This window comes from Schistocerca piceifrons, chromosome 8 (genome assembly GCF_021461385.2).
Source record: "Schistocerca piceifrons isolate TAMUIC-IGC-003096 chromosome 8, iqSchPice1.1, whole genome shotgun sequence".
NCBI lineage: Eukaryota > Metazoa > Arthropoda > Insecta > Orthoptera > Acrididae > Schistocerca > Schistocerca piceifrons.
This window is the reverse complement of record NC_060145.1, coordinates 460,632,095-460,651,590: the sequence shown is the minus strand read 5'-3', so window position 1 is coordinate 460,651,590 and position 19,496 is coordinate 460,632,095. Positions and strand designations below refer to the sequence as shown.

The 19,496-nt window shown below is 45.7% G+C and overlaps 1 protein-coding gene across 1 annotated transcript in view; it reads right to left on the bottom strand.

Moving 5' to 3' along the window:
• Positions 1–19,496, bottom strand: part of LOC124712461 (diacylglycerol lipase-alpha) — a 402,074-nt gene that overhangs the window by 218,838 nt on the left and 163,740 nt on the right. Inside the window, exon 8 of the mRNA XM_047242757.1 lies at positions 8,274–8,499. Coding sequence (XP_047098713.1) covers positions 8,274–8,499 — 226 coding nt within the window. The remainder of the gene's footprint in view (positions 1–8,273; positions 8,500–19,496) is intronic.

Here is a 19,496-nt window from a genome sequence, read left to right as displayed (position 1 = left end):
TTTTACTCGATGACTTTCCGTCAATTACTACGAACAGTGACCTCTCTGACAGGAAGTCACAAATCCAGTCAATAACTGAGACGATACTCCACAAGAACGCTATTTCATTAAAGCCGCTTGTGTGGTACAGTGTCAAAAGCCTTCCGGAAATCCAGAAATACGGAATCGACCTGAAAACCCTTGTCAATACCACTCAACACTTCACGCGAATAAAGAGCTAGTTGTGTTACACAGGAACGATGTTTTCTAAACCCATGTTGACTGTGTGAATAGACCGTTTTCTTCGAGGTAATTCATAATGTTCGAACACAATATATGTTCTAAAATCCTGCTGCATATCGACGTTAACGATATGGGCCTGTAATTAAGTGGATTACTCCTACTACCTTTCTTGAATATTTGTATGAACTGTGCAACTTTCCAGTCTTTGGATACGGATCTTTCGTCGAGCGAACAGTTGTATATGATTGTTAAATATGGAGCCAATACTCTGAAAGGAACCTAATTGGTATACAGTCTGGACCAGAAGACCTGCTTTTATTAAGTGATTTAATTTGCTTCACAACTCCGACGATATTTACTTCTAGGTTACTCACGTTGGCAGCTGTTCTTAATTCGAATTTTGGAACATTTACTTCGTCTTCTTTTGTGAAAGCTTTTCGGAAGGCTCTGTTTAGCAACTCTGCTTTGGCAGCACTGTCTTCGATAGTATTTCCATTGCTATTGCGCAGAGAAGGCATTGATTGTTTCTTGCCGCTAACATACTTCACATACGACCAGAATCTTTTTGGATTTTCTGCCATGTTTCGAGACAAAGTTTCGTTGTGAAAACTGTTATAAGCATTTCGCACTGACCTCAGCGCTACATTTCGAGCTTCTGTAAGAGATCACCAATCTTCGGGATTTTGCGTCTGTTTAAATTTGGCATTTTGTGTCTGTTTAAATTTGGCATGTTTGTTACGTTGTTTTTAGGCACCAGTGTCTGACCTGCTTTGTGTACCAAGGAGGATCAGCTTCGTCATTTGTTAATTTATTTGGTATAAATCTGCCAACTGCTGCCGATACCATTTCTTTGAGTTCAAGCCATATTTGGTCTACACTCATGTTATTAATTTGGAAGGAGTGGAGATTGCCTTTCCGGAAGGCATCAAGTGAATTTTTATCCGATTTTTTTAATATGTATATTTTTGGTTTATTTTTGGAGGATTTGTGGGTTACGATATTCAGTTTCACTACGACAAACCTGTGTTCACAAACCTCTGTATCTGTTTTGATGCTCGTTATTAACTCCGGATTACTTGTTTCTAAGAGATTAAGTGTATTTTCCAACCGTTTACTATTCGCGTGGGCTCATGAACTAACTGCTCGAAATAATTTTCAGAGGATGCGTTTGGCAGAAGTTCGGATGATGTTTATGCGCACTTCCGGAATTAAACATGTATTTTCGCCAAAATATCGAGGGTAAATTAAAATCACCACCAACTATAATCGTATGAGTAGGGCGCGTGTTTGAAACCAAACTCAAGTTTTCTTTGAATCTTAAGCAATTGTATCATCTGAATTGGGACGTCGGTGAAAGGATCCAATTATTATTTAATTCCGGTTGCCAACAATGACCTCTGTCCATACTGCCTCGCAAGAACTATCTACTTCAATTTCGCGAGAAGATAAACTACTTCTAACGGCAACATACACGCCACCGCCAACCGTATTTAGCGTATCCTTCCGGAACACCGTTAGGTTCTTCGCGAAAATTTCGGCTGAGCTTATATCCGGCTTTAGCAAGCTTTCAGTGCCTATAATGATTTGAGCATCAGTGCTTTCAATTAGCGCTTGGAGCTCTGGTACTTTCCCAACACAGATACGACAATTTACAACTGTTATACCGATGGTTCCTGTATCTACGTTCTTCCGCACCCTTTGTAACCGAAGCCCTTCTTGTGTTTTCCCGAGACCCTCTAGCCTAAAAATCCGCCCAGTCCACGCCACCCAGCCCTTTCTACCCGTGTAGCCGCCTCCTGCGTGTAATGGACACCTGAACTATTCAGCGGAACCCGAAACCCAACCACTCGTTGGCGCAAGTCGAGGAACCGTCTGAGCCTCTGATCCAGACCCTCCACTCGGCTCTGTATAGAGGTCCGCAATAGGTCCTGTCGACAATGCTGCAGATGGTCAGCTCTGCTTTCATCTTTCAAGCAAGACTGGCAGCCTTTACCACTTCTGTTAGCCGCTCGAAACCAGAGAGAACCGCTTCAGATCCAAAGTGACACACATCGTTGGTACCGACGTGAGAAACCTCCTGCAGTTGGCTGCACCCTGTGTTTTTTATGGCATCTGGGAGGACCCTTTCCACATCTCGAGTGACTGCACCCAGTATGTAGACGGAGTGCACATTGGTTCTCTTACCCTCTCTTGTCAGCCAAGTCCCTAAGGGGCCCCATAACGCCCCTAACGTTGGAGCTCCCAACTACCAATAATCCCACCCTCTGTGATTGCACGGATCCTGCAGACTAAGAGGTTTCCTCTGAAACAGGACAGGCGAAGGCATCTGGCTCAGCGACAGTGTCAGCCACAGACAGCACCAGGAACCTGTTTGTGAGACAAACCAGAGAGGCCTTACATGCGGCCACCTGGGAAGTCTTTCGCTGCGTGCTACGCCCTGGGGCGACCTCGCAGTCGACCATAGGTGAGGGGTCAATCCCAGTGTGAGCAGTAACTGGGTTGTCCACCGGTGAGGACCGATCGGAGGACTCGGACGTGCTGGACGTCCGTCGGATCCCCACGGCCGGCCCACCGACTGCAGCCTCAAGCTGTGTAACCAGAGCCATCAGAGCCTGAAGCTGAGAGCCAAGTGTCACTCGGCTCGCATCCGCACACAACAATCGCAGTCCCTGTCTATACTAAAGACCGTGAAATACTAAACTACGGAGATAAACGGACTTTCGGCACGTGCTGCGCAACTCTACTGTAGACCCTGACGAAAACGCAGGAACTGTGTCCAATAAATTACATTAATACGCAGAGATTCAAAAACCTATCTACTGAAGCACTGAGGCGAAATTAAATAATTCGCGTCTGATTAGGAACTTGTAATATATCACAAAATTGGTTTACATTCCGACGCCAACGGAAGCGCGAGAACTGTGGCTATTAGATCTTAAATAAACACTTAGAAACTCGAGAAACGAAACTATTAAAGCACACAGATGATATAAAACTCGCTCCTGATTAGGAACTCGTAAAAGTCACAAAATTGGTTACTTCCATGATGCTGCTTGTATCTCGACCGCCTACTGAATCACTCGTATCCTGGTAGTGGATACAATTTTGTCCACGACTGTTTTAGCTGCGGGAGGAGGAGAGGTTGTGCAGTAACGCTGCTCTTCACCAGCCTTTGCGCCAGTGTCCTGGATTACATTCCAGTCCCCTCTGCCGTGTCTAATGAAGTATGGATTGTGACACCGTTCACAGGGATGCGCCCTGCAGTTTCCCACGAGGAACAGGCGCTCCACGTTGTACAGCAGTGTTATCCGGGTTGCCCGCACAGCTGGCGTTAAGTGGCGAGACGACGTACGGCTACAGCTGGGTGGCTTAGAAAGGGAGATACCTTTGTCTCCCTACTTTGCATCGCCAGTCACAAGTGCGGAAATCGAGCGTTATTCGATTTGATTCCACCAGCCAGGTATTTACGTGGGCTGCACACCACACAGAGTTGACTGGAGAGCGAATCGGCAGTTCCACTTCCGGAGCGGGCGGACTGCTTTCTGGTCAGGTAGCCCATCAGCTGACAACTACTTGCAGCCAGTCTTCGACGACCGACAGCTGTCAATCAGTCCTTCACTTCGGAACTGGACTTAAGAGTTTCTCAGAAGTGTCCATCAACCAGATTAGGACTTTCACTCATATGAAGGACTTTTCATAAATAGTGCAGACTATTTTTTTTAGTTACACGTTTACTTTTTTCAGTATATCTTTACAGTCCTTCAGTGTAGTCTGTCCCTCCTTCTCTATGACTGAATCCCAACGTTTTGGAAGCTCTATTTTTTCATTTTGGACACCGTTTCTGTTCATCTGTCTAATGGCTCGGGTAACGATGGTAGAAAACTCTTCCAGAGAAAGATAAAGACGTCCATGCATAGATTGTTTCAACTTCGGGAGCAAGTCAATGTCTGGTGTCTGGGTGGTAGAGAGGATCGGCAATACTTCCCATCCGTATTCACGTAGTTTTTGAGCTGCAATACTGCCGATATGCGGGCGAGCATTGTCATGGAGAATGAGTGGCCCAGCCTCGAGCAACTGAGGTTGGGTTTTGTGCATTTTTCTGCGCAGGTTTACATGAAGTTACGATAATACACCTGTGACACTTGCTCCACATGGGACTCGATCATGATGATCCTTGGTGATCATAAATAAATATTATTTGCTTGAGCTTTGATTGAGCGGGACGAAAGTTTTTTGGACATGGAGAATCTAAAGCTCTCCATATACTGCACTGTGATTTCAACTCCGGTTTAAAGTCTCTAATCCACGTTTCATCAATAGTGACAATTCGGTACGAGAACCCTCGACCTTCACGGCCGAATCATTGTTTGAGCATTGTTGCAATGTTCAGGCGGTTTTGCTACCCTTAAGCAGTCAAACAGTGTGAGATCTATCTCGCAGAATTTTTTTTCTTCTTCAAATCATTTGTCAGAATATGGAACACTGATGTTGGGAGAAATCCTGTGGCTTGAAAGATTTCCTCACAAGTCACTGTAAGATAAATGTCAACGAATGTAAAACAGTGGTAACGTAGTTAAACAAATTAAAATTCTGAAACATTACAGTAAAAGTAACAGAAGAGTTTTATTTGGGCACCTGTGGCGGACTATGAACATAGGTTAGATTTTTGCCGGTGATTTCTGCGACGTGTTGCTCGAGATTCCGACTTCTGCGCGCTGGTGGTGTTTACCGAGAGTGCACCTTCCATCGGGATGGCCTTTACAACACTCGAAACGTTCATTACTGGGCAAGGGGAAATCCTCACGTCACGTACGTCCACAGACGCGAGGAACGATTTTCGCTCAACATTTGGGCAGGCATTGTGGATGACCATCTGATTGGGCCAGTCCATCTACCTCCTCGACTTAGCGGGGCAAGTAACTTTTTGTAAGAAACTCTACCCGGTCTTCTGGATGATGTTCGCTGGAAATAAGGCTACGCATGTGGTTGTAGCATGATTGGGCGCCCGCATATAACTGTTGTAGTGTGCATGGATATTTAAATAAACTCTTCGACGGTCGAATAATTAGCAGAGGTGTTCGTAGGAGATGCCTCCGCAATCAAGAGACCTCACGCCACCGGACTTTTTCCTGTGAGGATTTTTCAAGGTTCTAGTTCACCCACCCAGACGCGAACCACCTAGAAACGAAGATGAATTAATGGATCGCATTCAACATGCCGCGAATCACATCAGGGCAATGCCAGGAATCTTTGAAAGAGTTCGTCAAAACACCGTTCGACATTATCAAGGTTGTGTCTCGTCTGAGGGTAGCCAGTTCGAGTACATGCTTTAAGTAAACAATGTCCTCGTACTGAAAAGACCACTTTTCGGGCCGACACAATTTGTAAAAGACTTTCTGTACGTGAACTAACAGCTGTCGACAGGTTTGTTCTCGGTACGTCTTATCATGAACCTACAATGGATGTGTCGGGACTCCAGAGATTCGCTCCCTGGTCCCCAGAGTGGGAGGCTGGCGCGCTACCACCGAGCGTGCGGCCCGCCTCGGATACATCGCAGGCAAAGCATGCGTTGTCCTGAGCATCCGGCAACAGGGCAATCCCGCGGCCAATCGGAGCACTTGGCGCGAAGTTTCTGTAGTTTGGAAATTGTGTGTTGCCGACCTACTCAACGTTAGTAATTTTGGTTCCTACTTGCATCAGCTATCCAGGGTTAAAATTTCGTGACACAATTTTTCTCCACCATGTATACGGGGTGGTCCATTGATCGTGACAGGGCCAAATATCTCACCAAATAAGCGTCAAACGAAAAAACTACAAAGAACGAAACTTGTCTAGCTTGAAGGGGGAAACCAGATGGCGCTATGGTTGGCCCGCTAGATGGCGCTGCCATAGGTCAAACGAATATCAACTTCGTTTTTCAAAATAGGAACCCCCATTTTTATTACATATTCGAGTAGTACGTAAAGAAATATGAATGTTTAAGTTGGACCACTTTTTCCGCTTTGTGATAGATGGCGCTGTAATAGTCACCAACATATGGCTCACGATTTTAGACGAACAGTTGGTAAAAGGTAGGCTTTTTAAGTTAACGTTTGGACATTTTATTTCGGTTGTTCAAATGTGATACATGTACCTTTGTGAACTTATCATTTCTGAAAACGTATGCTGTTACAGCGTGATTACCTGTAAATACCACATTAATGCATTAAATGCTCAAAATAATGTCCGCCAACCTCAATGCATTTGGAAATACGTGTAACGACATTCCTCTCAACAGCGAGTAGTTCGCCATCCGTACTGTTGGCACATGCATTGACAATGCGCTGACCCATGTTGTCAGGCGTTGTCGGTGGATTACGATAGCAAATATCCTTCAACTTTCCTTATAGAAAGAAATCCGGGGACGTCAGATACGGTGAACGCGCTTCGACGACCAATCCACCTGTCATGAAATATGCTATTCAATACCACTTCAACTGCACATGAGCTATATGCCGGACATCCATCATGTTGGAAGTACATCGCCATTCTGTCATGCAGTGAAACATCTTGCAATAACATCGGTAGAACATTACGTAGGGAACCAGCACACATTGCACAATTTAGATTGCCATCGATAAAATGGGGGCCAATTATCCTTCCTCCCACAATGCCGCACCATACATTAATCCGCCAAGGTCGCTGATGTTCCACTTGTCGCAGCCATCGTGGATTTTCCGTTGCGCAGTAGTGCATATTATGCCGGTTTACGTTACCACTATTGGTGAATGACGCTTCGTCTCTAAATAGAACGCGTCCAAGAAATCTGTCATCGTCCCGTAATTTCTCTTGTGCCCAGTGGCAGAACTGTACACGACGTTCAAAGTCGTCGCCATACAATTCCTGGTGCATAGAAATAGGGTACGGGTGCAATCGATGTTGATTTAACATTCTCAATATCGACGTTTTCGAGATTCCCGATTCTCGCGCAATTTGTCTGCTGCTGATGTGGCGGATTAGCCACCTACTTGGGCATCATCATTTGTTGCAGGTCGTGGTTGACGTTTCGCATGTGGCTGAACACTTGCTGTTTCCTTAAATAACATGACTATCCGGCGAACGGTCCGGACACTTGGATGATCTCGTCCAGGATACCGAGCAGCATACATAGCACACGCCCGTTGGGCATTTTCATCACAATGTCATACATCAACACGATATCGACCTATTCCGCAATTGGTAAACGGTCCATTTTAACACGAGTGATGTATCACTAAGCAAATACCGTCCGCTCTGGCGGAATGTTACGTGATACCACGTATTTATACGTTGGTGACTATTACAGCGCCATCTATCACAAAGCGAAAAAAGGGGTCCAACTAAAAGATTCATATTTCTTTACGTACTACACGAATATGTAATAAAATATGGTGGTTCCTATTTAAAAGAACGCAGTTGATATCCCTTTGACCTATGGCAGCGCCTTCTAGCGGGCCAACCATAGCGCCATCTGGTTTCCCCCTTCAAGTTTCGTTCTTTGTAGTTTTTTTCGTCTGACGCTTATTTCGTGAGATATTTGGCTCTGTCACTATCAATGGACAACCCTGTATTTTAAGTGGTAGGACATCTTTTCTCAAGGAGTTTGTGGGGAGTATTTGCTTGCACATAACCAATAAGCAGCCAAGACAATAGCTTTTGATATGAGATGCCACAGAATAATGTTGAGTGTTAGACGAGTAGAGAGAATAAGCAATGAGGACGTAACCAACCGAGTTGCGGGAAATAGAAATTTGTGTTGTGACTTGGCTAAAAGAAGGGACCGATTGAGAGGACGCATGCTGAGGCATCAAGGAGGGATAGGAAGTGTGTGGAGGTTAAAAGTGGTAGAGGGAGATTAACTGGGTTCAAATGGATGCAGGTTGCAGAAGTTAGGCGGAGGTAAAGAGACGTGCGCATGATAAGGTAGGGCTGCATCACACCTCCATCCGGGCTGAAGGTAACAACGAGACATGCGTGACACAGAGTTGTCGGTGCACACCTGCGAGCTGTGAGGAAGTGTGTGTGTCTCTCACCTGGAGCGACAGGGTGCCTCGTATGCTGATGACGACCTTGCGCTTGGTGTAGTCGACGGCGACGAAGAAGGGCGTCTCGCCGACGTCGACGTGGTAGGTGGCGTACACGACGGCGACGTCGCCCACGTCCACCATGCGCCGCAGCGCCGCGTAGTTGCAGCGGCAGCAGTTGTCCTCGACGATGACCGCCGGGTCCTTGGGCGGCGAGCACCACAGGCAAGAACACCTGCCGGCCACACAACCCGTCACCTCCCCCGACACTCCGCCGGGCTCGCCCCCTGCCTACTCGCAGTCCTCTTTATATTCATTTCTACACGTGGACCACAACGACAAAGTTACTGACTACAGAACTTTTGAGCAAAGGAACGGGCGGTGCTGTTACATCATCGCTGAAAGCCACGCACTGACCCACGGTAGGGAGCGGAGAGTTCGTGGGGGAAATTAATCGAACAGCTAGTTCTCTCTGGGTAGGCATGTACGCTGATCACCCGGAACATTATGACCACCGACCTACGAGGGTCACTCCAAAAGAAATGCACACTATTTTTCTAAAAATACACTTTTCATTCTGCATGTGTGAAGGTTTTACAGTGTGTAGATACATCCTTCGCGCTTGTTTTCAAACTTAGTTCAACCTGTTCCCGTGAGTGGCGCCGTCACAGCATGTCTTCAAGATGGCTGCTACACTTGACGTTCGTCAGAAGCAACGTGCTGTCATTGAATTCCTGTGCTGTGGAAGCGAGACAGTGGGAAGCATCCACAAGAGGTTGAAAAAGGTGTATGGAGATGCTGCTATCGATCGCAGTACGGTTAGTCGATGGGCAAGCAGGTTACGTGATGAAAGCGGGCACGGCAATATTGAGGATTGTCCTCGCAGCGGCAGGCATCGTACTGCACACACTCCAGACGATGTGCAGAGAGTTACCGAACTGGTGACTCCTGACAGATGCATCACAGCGAACGAATTGTCACGCTACGCTCGGATAGAGGAAGGAAGTGTTTGCAGAATATTGAAAGTGTTGGCGTTAAAAAAGGTTTGTCTCAGGTGCGTTCCCAGGATGTTGACAGTGGATCACAAAGAAACAAGAAAAACGGTGCGCAGCGAACTTTTGGAACAGTACGAGAATGGTGCAGATGAATTTCTTGGAAGAACTGTGACAGGTGATGAAACATAGCTCCATCATTTTTCACCACAGACGAAGAGGCAATCAATGAAGTGGAAGCATGCAAATTCACCCAAGAAAAGAAAATTCAAAACCACACTTTCTGCTGGAAAAGTTATGGCTACAGTGTTTTTTGATTCTGAATGAATCTTGTTTGTGGACATCGTGACACGTGGAACCACCATTAATTCTGATGCATATTTGACGACACTGAAGAAAGTTCAAGCTCGACTGAGTCGTGTTCGACCACATCGGCCAAAGCAGGATGTTTTGCTGTTGCACGACAATGCACGGCCACATGCCAGTCAAAAAACCATGGAAGCGATCACAAAACTCGGATGGACAACACTGAAACACCCGCCTTACAGTCCTGACCTGGCTCCAGGTGACTATCATCTCTTTGGGAAACTGAAAGACTCTCTTCGTGGAACAAGGTTTGAGGATGATGACTCCCTTGTGCACGCTGCCGAACGGTGGCTCCAACAGGTTGGTCCAGAATTTTACCGTTCGGGTATACAGGCACTGGTTCCAAGATGGCGTAAGGCAGTTGAGAGGGATGGAAACTATGTGGAGAAATGAAAATATTGTTCCTAAAGGATGTATCTACACACTGTAAAACTTTCAAACATGTAGAATAAAAGACGGATTTAAAAAAAAATAGTGTGCATTTCTTTTGGAGTGACCCTCGTACTATGAATATAAACACGTCCAGGTGATAGCAGCGTCACATGGCGAGGTACTGCTGACTGACACACGCACGGTGCTTGTAGTATCAGTGAACGAGATGTCCGTGTGTAGAATGCGGAAGGCACGCGAACTATGTGAGTCTGACCGAGGACACATTGTGATGGCCCAGAGGCTCGGCACGAACATTTCGTAAACTGCCTGACTTGTCGGGTGCTCGAGGTGTGCTGTGGTGAGTGTGTTCAACAGGTGGTGAAACCGAGGTGAAACCACGTTGGGTTGGGCGGCCGCTCATCATTAAAGACGTCGGGCCTTGTAGGCTGGGCAGACTGGTAAAACAGGACAGGCGGCGAACTGTGGCGGAACTAACATCAGAATTTCATGCTGGGCAGAGTACAAGCGTGTCTGAACGCGCAGTGAATTGGACCCTCCTAAGGATGGGTCCCGCGGCCTAAGACGCGTGCGTGCGTCTGTGTTAACACAACGGGCACGTGGCCATCGGCACTGGACTTTGGTGCAGTAGCAGAGCGTTTCATGGTGTGGCGAATCCCGATGCCTTCTCCATTATGCGGATGGGAGGACACCCCTCCCCCCCCCCCCCCCCCCTCCAATCCGTTGTCTTCCAAAGGAGCAGCTCCTTGATAACTGCACTGCGAGATGGAGTCAAACACGTGGCGGCTTCATTATACTGTATGTATGTTTTTGGAAAGGTCCGCCTTTAGCAAAACACATTTTTTTGTTTTTTTAACCCAAACATGTTTCACTGCAGTTGCAGCATCTTCAGTGGGCTTTTATTTTCCATCTGTTAAAGATATAGAGTGTTCTTTGCTGTTTGTATACGTGTAGCTATTACTTTTTAAATCGTAATTACAGTTATTTGAAAAACACATAAATTACGAATTCATACCTTTTTACAACATGGTGTAGTTTTTCTGATGTGTTGTGTTTCTACAGTGACCGTTTTGTTCCACAGTTTGTCATCTGCAACCACTTATACCTTAAAGTAGACAAATTGTTTAAGCCAAAATTACGATATGAAAGCTTCTTATTTCTATGTCTGAAATTATTTAATTCGATGTGTGTGTCTATTTACATAAAGTTTCACTTACGTTTTGGCTTAAACAATTTGTCTACTTTAAGGTATAAGTGGTTGCAGATGAAAAACTGTGGAACAAAATGGCCAATGTAGAAACACAACACATCAGAAAAACCACACCATGTTGTAAAAAGGTATGAATTCGTAATTTGTGTGTTTCCGAAATATATGTAATTACGATTTAAAAACTAATAGCTACACGTATACAGACAGATGGAAAATAAAAGCTCAGTGAAGATGCTGCAACTGCAGTGAAACACGTTTGGGTTAAAAAACAAAAAATGTGTTTTGCTAAAGGCGGATCCTATCCAAAAACATACATATTGTTAAAGCAAACACGGAAGAAAAGAGCTTCAACCCCAAGATGATTCATTATACTATTGGGAACATTCACGTGGGCACCCATGGATCCAGTGGAGATCGTTGAAGGTACATTGAGGGGCATGGAGTATCGTGCTCTGGTTGCAGACCACCTCAACCGTTCACCACCATCATGTTTCCCGACGGCAATTGTATTTTTCAACAACATAATGCCCTATATCACAAGGCCAGGAGTGTGACGGAGTGGTTCGAGTTACACAGTGGCGAATGCCAATTGAGTGTTGGCCCCTCAACTCACCAGATATGAACCTGATCGAACTCATCTGGGATGTGACTGGACGTGGCGTCAGATCTCATCATTCCCCCGTCCTAGGAATTTGCGGGAATTATGCACCTTGTGTGTGCAGATGTGGTGCCAACTGTCTTGAGCGACCTACCAAGGGCTCATTGCTTCCATGCCTTGACGAGTAACCGCTATTACCCATGCCAAAGGTGGACATAGCGGCGCATGGTCATGTGTAATTAACTTGGATTCATATTCTGCGCGCACACACACACACACACACACACACACACACACACACACACACACACAAAGAGGATACGGCATGTTTAATGTTTACGGTATGTTGTTGTATTGATTTTCGATATGATTCCGTTTTTGGTCTTCTTTAAGTACATCAATGATTCGGTTGAACTCGATTGCCACAAACACGCAGGAAGATTGAAGTGTATAATTTCGAAATCGATCATGCGAATTAAATACCTGTAGTAAAACAGCTGAATGGATTATCCAATAACAATTTATTAAGCAAAGCTGCAGAGAACAGCATTAGTATGAATTGTGAGACTTAAGTTCTGATGGAACTGCTATAGTCTGATTCGCGTACGATGGTGGTTTGCTCAGCGTGAGACACGGACGTGAGATGCATTGTTACCGTTCCAAGCGCACAAGGTGCATACACGTGCTCTGAGCTTGAAGAAAGCTTGTGCACTGCAAATTATGTCTCTCGCTTGCTTCTGCAGAATTTGTCACTTATGATCACCACCAGCCGTGGCAGCTCGCAAGAAATGGAATAAAAATTCCCTAAACAACTCGTTACGATCAGATTTAATGCTCGCATTGCCTACAATATTTACAGCAGAACCCTGAGAACAATACTGAAAGCTCATTGCCTATCGGAGAATGCGTGACGCAGATTCGCTGAACAAGTCTAAATTCGACTGCCATCGTTCGTGACTCCAACTACAATGACAATGAAGTATTAGTGCTTCTTGGTAAGTACTTCTTGATGAACCCGGGGCAGGGATTGTTGTAGTAATGGAACTGGTGCTGCTTCTATTTTAATATAGCAATGCGCAGTAAGCTGCTACGCCTACTACGGAGCTAATTGATGCAGTTGTTATGACGGGAACATAGCCTCTTGATACAAACGAAATGAGACTGATTGCATTATCAAGGAATTCTTTCGTGTGGTGTTTCTTTGGCCATAGAGCTAGTTCTCAGCTCAAGAATAGTTGGACAGTAAGAAAGATATTCAATTTTTGCCGTACGTCTTTTAATAGAAAAACAATCATAGGACGTAGAACGTGTGTCTGGGAAAGTCAGGAAGATGACTCTACTGGAAATACTTGAAATCAATAAACCCATGACACAGAATGTCAGCTTTGTATTAAACGATTAACTCAGTTATCTTCTGCCCATCCGTTAAATTATTTTTAATTGCACAAACAGTAGACCAAAGTTGCAAACTGAGCTTTATTTTTCATCTGTTCTTGAATGAAACGGTATCCATACAGAAAATTTATTTTTTATTTTAGTTAAATACAAGTATTTCTGCGTGACAAACAAAATGTAATACTTTGTTTTGAAAACACTCTACATATGATAAACAGTCTACAAATTATCACTCTTGTATCTTCTGTATAAATAATACCTGTGAAAGCCGCAAGTAATTTTATTTGTGTTTTCAATATAGAGCTGTCACCTGAGGGAAAAAGAAAATTTAATAATTTAAAACAGAAACAAGCGGAAAGTATGTTTTAAGACAGTTTATGTAAATAAAATAAATCTTCAGAGGGCCCTTACAGATTTTCTTGGTTTCCTGCCACAGCCTCTTTTTACAGTCGTTACAGGTTTTGTGCAGTACGATGAATTAATCGCCTATTTGTGTTATACATTTAAAAGTTTCCACATTCTGGCGCGTACACAATGTGAGTGCCGTTAAATTCTCGGAAAACCACTTGAGCACACACCTTTCCACATTTCATGGCAGCACACGTGCTCAGAATTTATACAACGTGGCCTAGCTTCACATAAGTAACAAAAACACTGACCTACACAAAACCTGCGACGATTACGAAATGAGAGCACAGCAGGAAAGGAGGAAACTCTGTAACAGCCATCCGAAAACGGACTTGTAATAAATCCGAAACCGGTAATGGTCTGATTTAAATAAAATGTCTTAAAACATACTTGTTGCTGTTTTAAAACACACTACTGGCCATTAAAATTGCTACACCAAGAAGTATTGCAGATGATAAACGGGTATTCATTGGACAAATATATTATACTAGAACTGATAAGTGATTACATTTTCAAGCAATTTGGGTTCATAGATCCTGAGAAATCGGTACCCAGAACAAACACCTCTGGCCGTAATAACGGCCTTGATACGCCTGGGCATTGAGTCAAACAGCGCTTGGATGGCGTGTACAGGTACAGCTGCCCATGCAGCTTCAACACGATACCACAGTTCATCATGAGCAGTGAATGGCGTATTGTGACGAGCCAGTTGCTCGGCCACCATTGACCAGACGTTTTCAATTGGTGAGAGATCTGGAGAGTGTGCTGGCCAGGGCAGCAGTCTAACATTTTCTGTATCCAGAAACGCCAGTACAGTACCTGCAACATGCGGTCGTGCATTATCCTGCTGAAATGTATGGTTTCGCGGGGATCGAATGGAGGGTAGAGCCACGGGTCGTAACACATCTGAAATGTAACGTCCACTGTTGAAAGTGCAGTCAATGCGAAGAAGAGGTGACCTAGACGTGTAACCAATGGCACCCATACCATCACGCCGGGTGATACGCCAGTATGGCCTTGAGGAATACACGCTTCCAATGTGCGTCCATCACGATGTCGCCAAAGACGGATGCGACCATCGCGATGCTGTAAACAGAACCTCGATACATCCGAAAAAATGTTTTGCCATTCGTGCACCCACATTCGTCGTTGAGTCCACCATCGCAGGTGGTCCTGTCTGTGATGCAGCGTCAAGGGTAACCACAGCCATGGTCTTAGAGCTGATAGTCCATGCTGCTGCAAACGTCGTCGAACTGTTCGTGCAGATGGTTGTTGTCTTGTAAACGTCGCCATCTGTTGACTCAGCGATCGAGACGTGGCTGCACCATCCGTTACAGCCATGCGGATAAGATGGCTGTCATCTCGACTGCTAGTGATACGAGGCCGTTGGGATCCAGAACGGCGTTCCGTATTACCCTCCTGAACTCACCGATTCCATATTCTGCTAACAGTCATTGGATCTCGACCTACGCGAGCAGCAATGTCGCGATACGATAAACCGCATTCGCGATAGGCTACAATCCGACCGTTATCAAAGTCGGAAACGTGATGGTACGCATTTCTCCTCCTTACACGAGGCATCACGACAACGTTTCACCAGGGAACGCCGGTCAACTGCTGTTTGTGTATGAGAAATCGGTTGGAAACTTTCCTCATGTCAGCACGTTGTAGGTGTCGCCACCGTCGCCAACCTTGTATGAATGCTCTGAAAAGCTAATCATTTGCATATCACAGCATCTTCTTCCTGTCGGTTAAAGTTCGCGTCTGTAGCACGTCATCTTCGTGGTGTAGCAATTTTAATGGCAAGTAGTGTAACTGTACTACAGCCATGGTTCTCACGACGTCTGCTTTCTATAACATTTAAAATAATTATAATTTTGCACAACATTAGAAAAATATTTCCTATTCGGTATTTATGACCCGTCATGAAACTCCGTCAGCTGGAGCGGTAGTGGGCGAGCAGGCAAGTCCAGACTGGTTTTGCGCGCCGACGGTCACTGAGCTCCTGCTATGTCCACGGTAGGCGAAATGCGGAAATGTTTCGACCACGGCGGAGGAGCAAATTGCACTAGCGTGGGGTCTCGAACGAGTGCAAGTCTGAAAGTAACCACCACTAAATGAACGAAATACATTTGTTTTGTGTATCAGTTCCCAGGAGGTGTCTCATTTCTCTTGCGTCAGACGTCTGGCGACAGAGCGCCGGAGCCTGCCTGTAGCAAAGAGTCTGTCTAGTAACACTGAGCGGATGGCACAGTGTAGTGATACACGTCACGATCTAAAAGTCTCACTTATGAGCTGCAATAAACTGTTCATTGGTTATGTAAATGACCTCATTTGTTTTATGCCAGGGTACTGTAGTGTATGGTGAACTGGTAGTGGTACAGAGGGGGCGCTTAGGTAGCAGGTGTCTGTGATGCAGGTAATGTGGTTGATGAATCGACCGTCTAGAGCCGCTCTAATAGAGCCAGGCGTCAGTCAGACTCTTATGGTAGATGGTCTGGTGGGTCAAGAAAGTTGTTGTAAATAGAGAATTGGGATGTTCGGTGTTGTTGTTGGGTTGTTTTTAGGGGAACAGACCAAACTGCGAGTCATCGGTCTCATCGGATTAGGGAAGGACGGGGAAGGAAGTCGGCCGTGCCCTTTCAAAGGAACCATCCCGGCATTTGCCTGGAACGATTTAGGAAAATCACGGAAAATCTAAATCAGGATGGCCGGACTCGGGATTGAACCGTCGTCCTCCCGAATGCGAGTCCAGTGGTGTTCGGTGTGTGTGATGCTAATGTTATTCGTAGAACGTGAGGCACTAACACATTAACGTGACAGATGCTTGTCATACAGGCTATCCGAATGTGAGCCACCAGTAAATGTGGGTCCACCTCCATAGCTGAGTCGTCAGTGCGGTTCATTGCCATGTGGGAGGGCTGGCATTGATTACCGATACTGCCAGGAATATTTCCGTTGTGGGACGACTGGTACACGGTGCACCCATTCTCTTGAGGCTAAATGAGGAGCTACTCGAGCAGTTACTAGCGGTTGCAAGGTCAAGAAACCCGACGACGTTCGGAAGAGTGCTTTGCTGACCACATTCGCATCCATACCACATACAGTAACGCCATTGCCAGAGGATGACATGGCGGTCGGCCTGATCTGATTGGGCCATCTAGAACCATTACGCGGGACTTTACATAACTTTATCTAATTTTACCATTAAGTGAAGAATATGAGATATGGGGCTTACAGATGCTGGTGATTTTGGCTGTAGCATTGTGTACATTGCTTACACCCTAAATCAGGAACATCGGTAAGCTTCATACCTTATTATCCATTTACTGGCCCCTCGAACACTGATCAGCCAGAACATTATGACCGCCCACCTACTAACCTGTATGTCCACCTTTGGCACGCATAACAGCGGCGACGCTTCGTGGCATGGAAGCAGTGAGGCCTTGGTAGGTTTCTGGAGCGAGCTGGAACCACATCTGCACACCCAAGTCACATAATTTCCATAAGTTCCGGAAATTCGTGGTAAGGACTATGGGACTAAACTGATGAGGTCATAAGTTCCTAGACTTACGCACTACTTAATCTAACTTAAACTAACTTACGGTAAGGGGAACACACACACACCCATGCCCGAGGGAGGACTCGAACTTCCGACGGGGGGAGCCGGGTGAACCGTGACAAGACCCCCAAGACCGCACGGCTACCCCGTGCGGCCCGTAAATTACAGGAAGGGCGCGATGAGTTCATACGCCACATTCAATGATATCTCAGATGTGTTCGACAGGGTTCAGATCTGGCGAGTTGGGTGCCAGCACGTCAACTGGAACTCACCACTGTGTTCCCCGAACTACTCCATCACATTCCTGCCCTTGTGACACGGCGCATTACCTTGCCGAAAAATGCCACCGCCGTCAGGAAACATGATCTTCACGAAGGGATGTACGTGGTCTGCAATCAGTGTACGATATCCGTCGTAGTCATGGCGTCTTGCACGAGCTCCACTGGACCCTTGCATGTTCCCCAGAGCATAATGCAGACGCCGCCAGCTTGACTCCTCCCTGCAGTACATGTGGCAACGAGCTGTTCCCCAGCAGGACGACGAATATGCGTCCTCTCATCAGCGTGCTGAAGAAGGTATCGGGATTCATCAGACCACTATGCCAACGTTCAGTGCTGATGGTGACGTGTCCATTTCAGTCGTAGTCGCCGATGTCGCGGTCTTAACATCGGCTGCGGAGTCCCATCGTTAGGAGGGCTCTGAGCCGCGCTCTCTCCCAACTATGAGTTTTCGTGAAGTTCGCTGTCTATCTGTGTTTGGTTTTCCGCCCTTGTCGCGGTTCTTCTTCCTTCTACGTGTGGCAGCAGTGATGTGTATCGATATTTGTGCCGTGTGCCATCTTTGATTTGGTGCATCTAGTTTCCGGCAAGGGGTCTGGAGGGAGTCGGTCAGTTGTTGCGGACGAGGGAAGTTATCTCCGCGCGGTGCAGTCGGCTGGGACCGCTGGCAGTCCCTGCACAGTGTCGGAGCGTGTGTGGAGCTGTCCGATCGCTACGAGCTTCGTGGTTCGCCGACCCAGGACGTCAAAGTTGAGCAGTGGTTTCAACTACCCAAGCCACGTCATGTTGTGGTGGTTCGCTTCGGTGGTTTGCTGTTGGGAAGGTTTTCCGGTGAGCAAAACCGAGTGCTTCTACTGCTGAGATTTAGCCGCCATGCAGTGCAATTTACTATTTTAGTCGACTACGATTTTAGTGCACCAGTGAAATTTTCTGTCTTGTGGCCGTTAGTGTTCTGGTTACCTGCCCTGGGCACTAACGTAATTTCAGGCAACGTCCTTTCCTCACCTGTTGTCGCTGTCCAACATGGTGTGTAATTTTGACAGCTAATACATACTCCATTGTGGATTATCACGTTTGTAACATTGGCTGTTTGAGTTCTCGTGTACTGATTGACGGTAGGCAAGTCGTTCGGTCAGTCGGTCCCTGGCTATCCCTTGGTTGGGTTCCGATGGATCAAGTGTAGTTGGGCTCACCACCTGTCTCACCTATGTGAACGAGGGCAGACCGACCTCCCTGGAGGCCTTCTGAGTGCCACCGGTGTTTTATTATCTGTTGTCAGCTATTTAAAATTTTAGGCTTATGGTTATTTGTTTTGTTTCTTAAAATTTTGCAAAATTAATTTTTAAATTTATTTTTCAAGCTTAAACACTGCGGCCTTTAAAGATTATGGAATATATTTTAAAGTTTTGAAGTTTAATTGTGGCCCTGAGGCATTGGTATTCCACATGGCAAATGTTGCTTCTTTAAGTTATTTTATTGCTATCTTAATTGGATTTTTATCTTGTTGATTTTTACGATTTCTTGTTTTTAAACATGCTGGCCTTCTACCTTTAAAGGTCTATGGTAATATATTCCGAAGTTTTGAAATTTAATTGTGGCCCTCAACCATTTGTATTGCACTTCGCGTATGTTGTTTTTTTAATTTTTTATTGCTATCTGAATTGGATTTTTATGTTGTTCAAATTTCTTGTTGGAGGCCTTCAGCCGTGAAAGAGTTACATTAGGTAAAGATTCTGCTATGTGCCGCTTTGGTTGTAAAGGTTATTAAATTACAATAAATGACAATTAGGAGCAGAAACTGACTTAAACCCTTGTCCCTTTCCACCTGTTTTGCCCAGCGGGTTTAGTAGGCGTCTCAGGCTTGGTGCACTGCATTGACACACTGGCATTCTGTCCAGGATTAAAGTCTGATTTAGTTCTTCCATAGTTCGCCGCCTGTCCTGTTTTACCAGTATGCCTAGCATACAGGTGCAACATGTGTAACGAGGGGTCTACGCCAGACCCCACGACGTCTGGACGCGGTTTCACCTCGC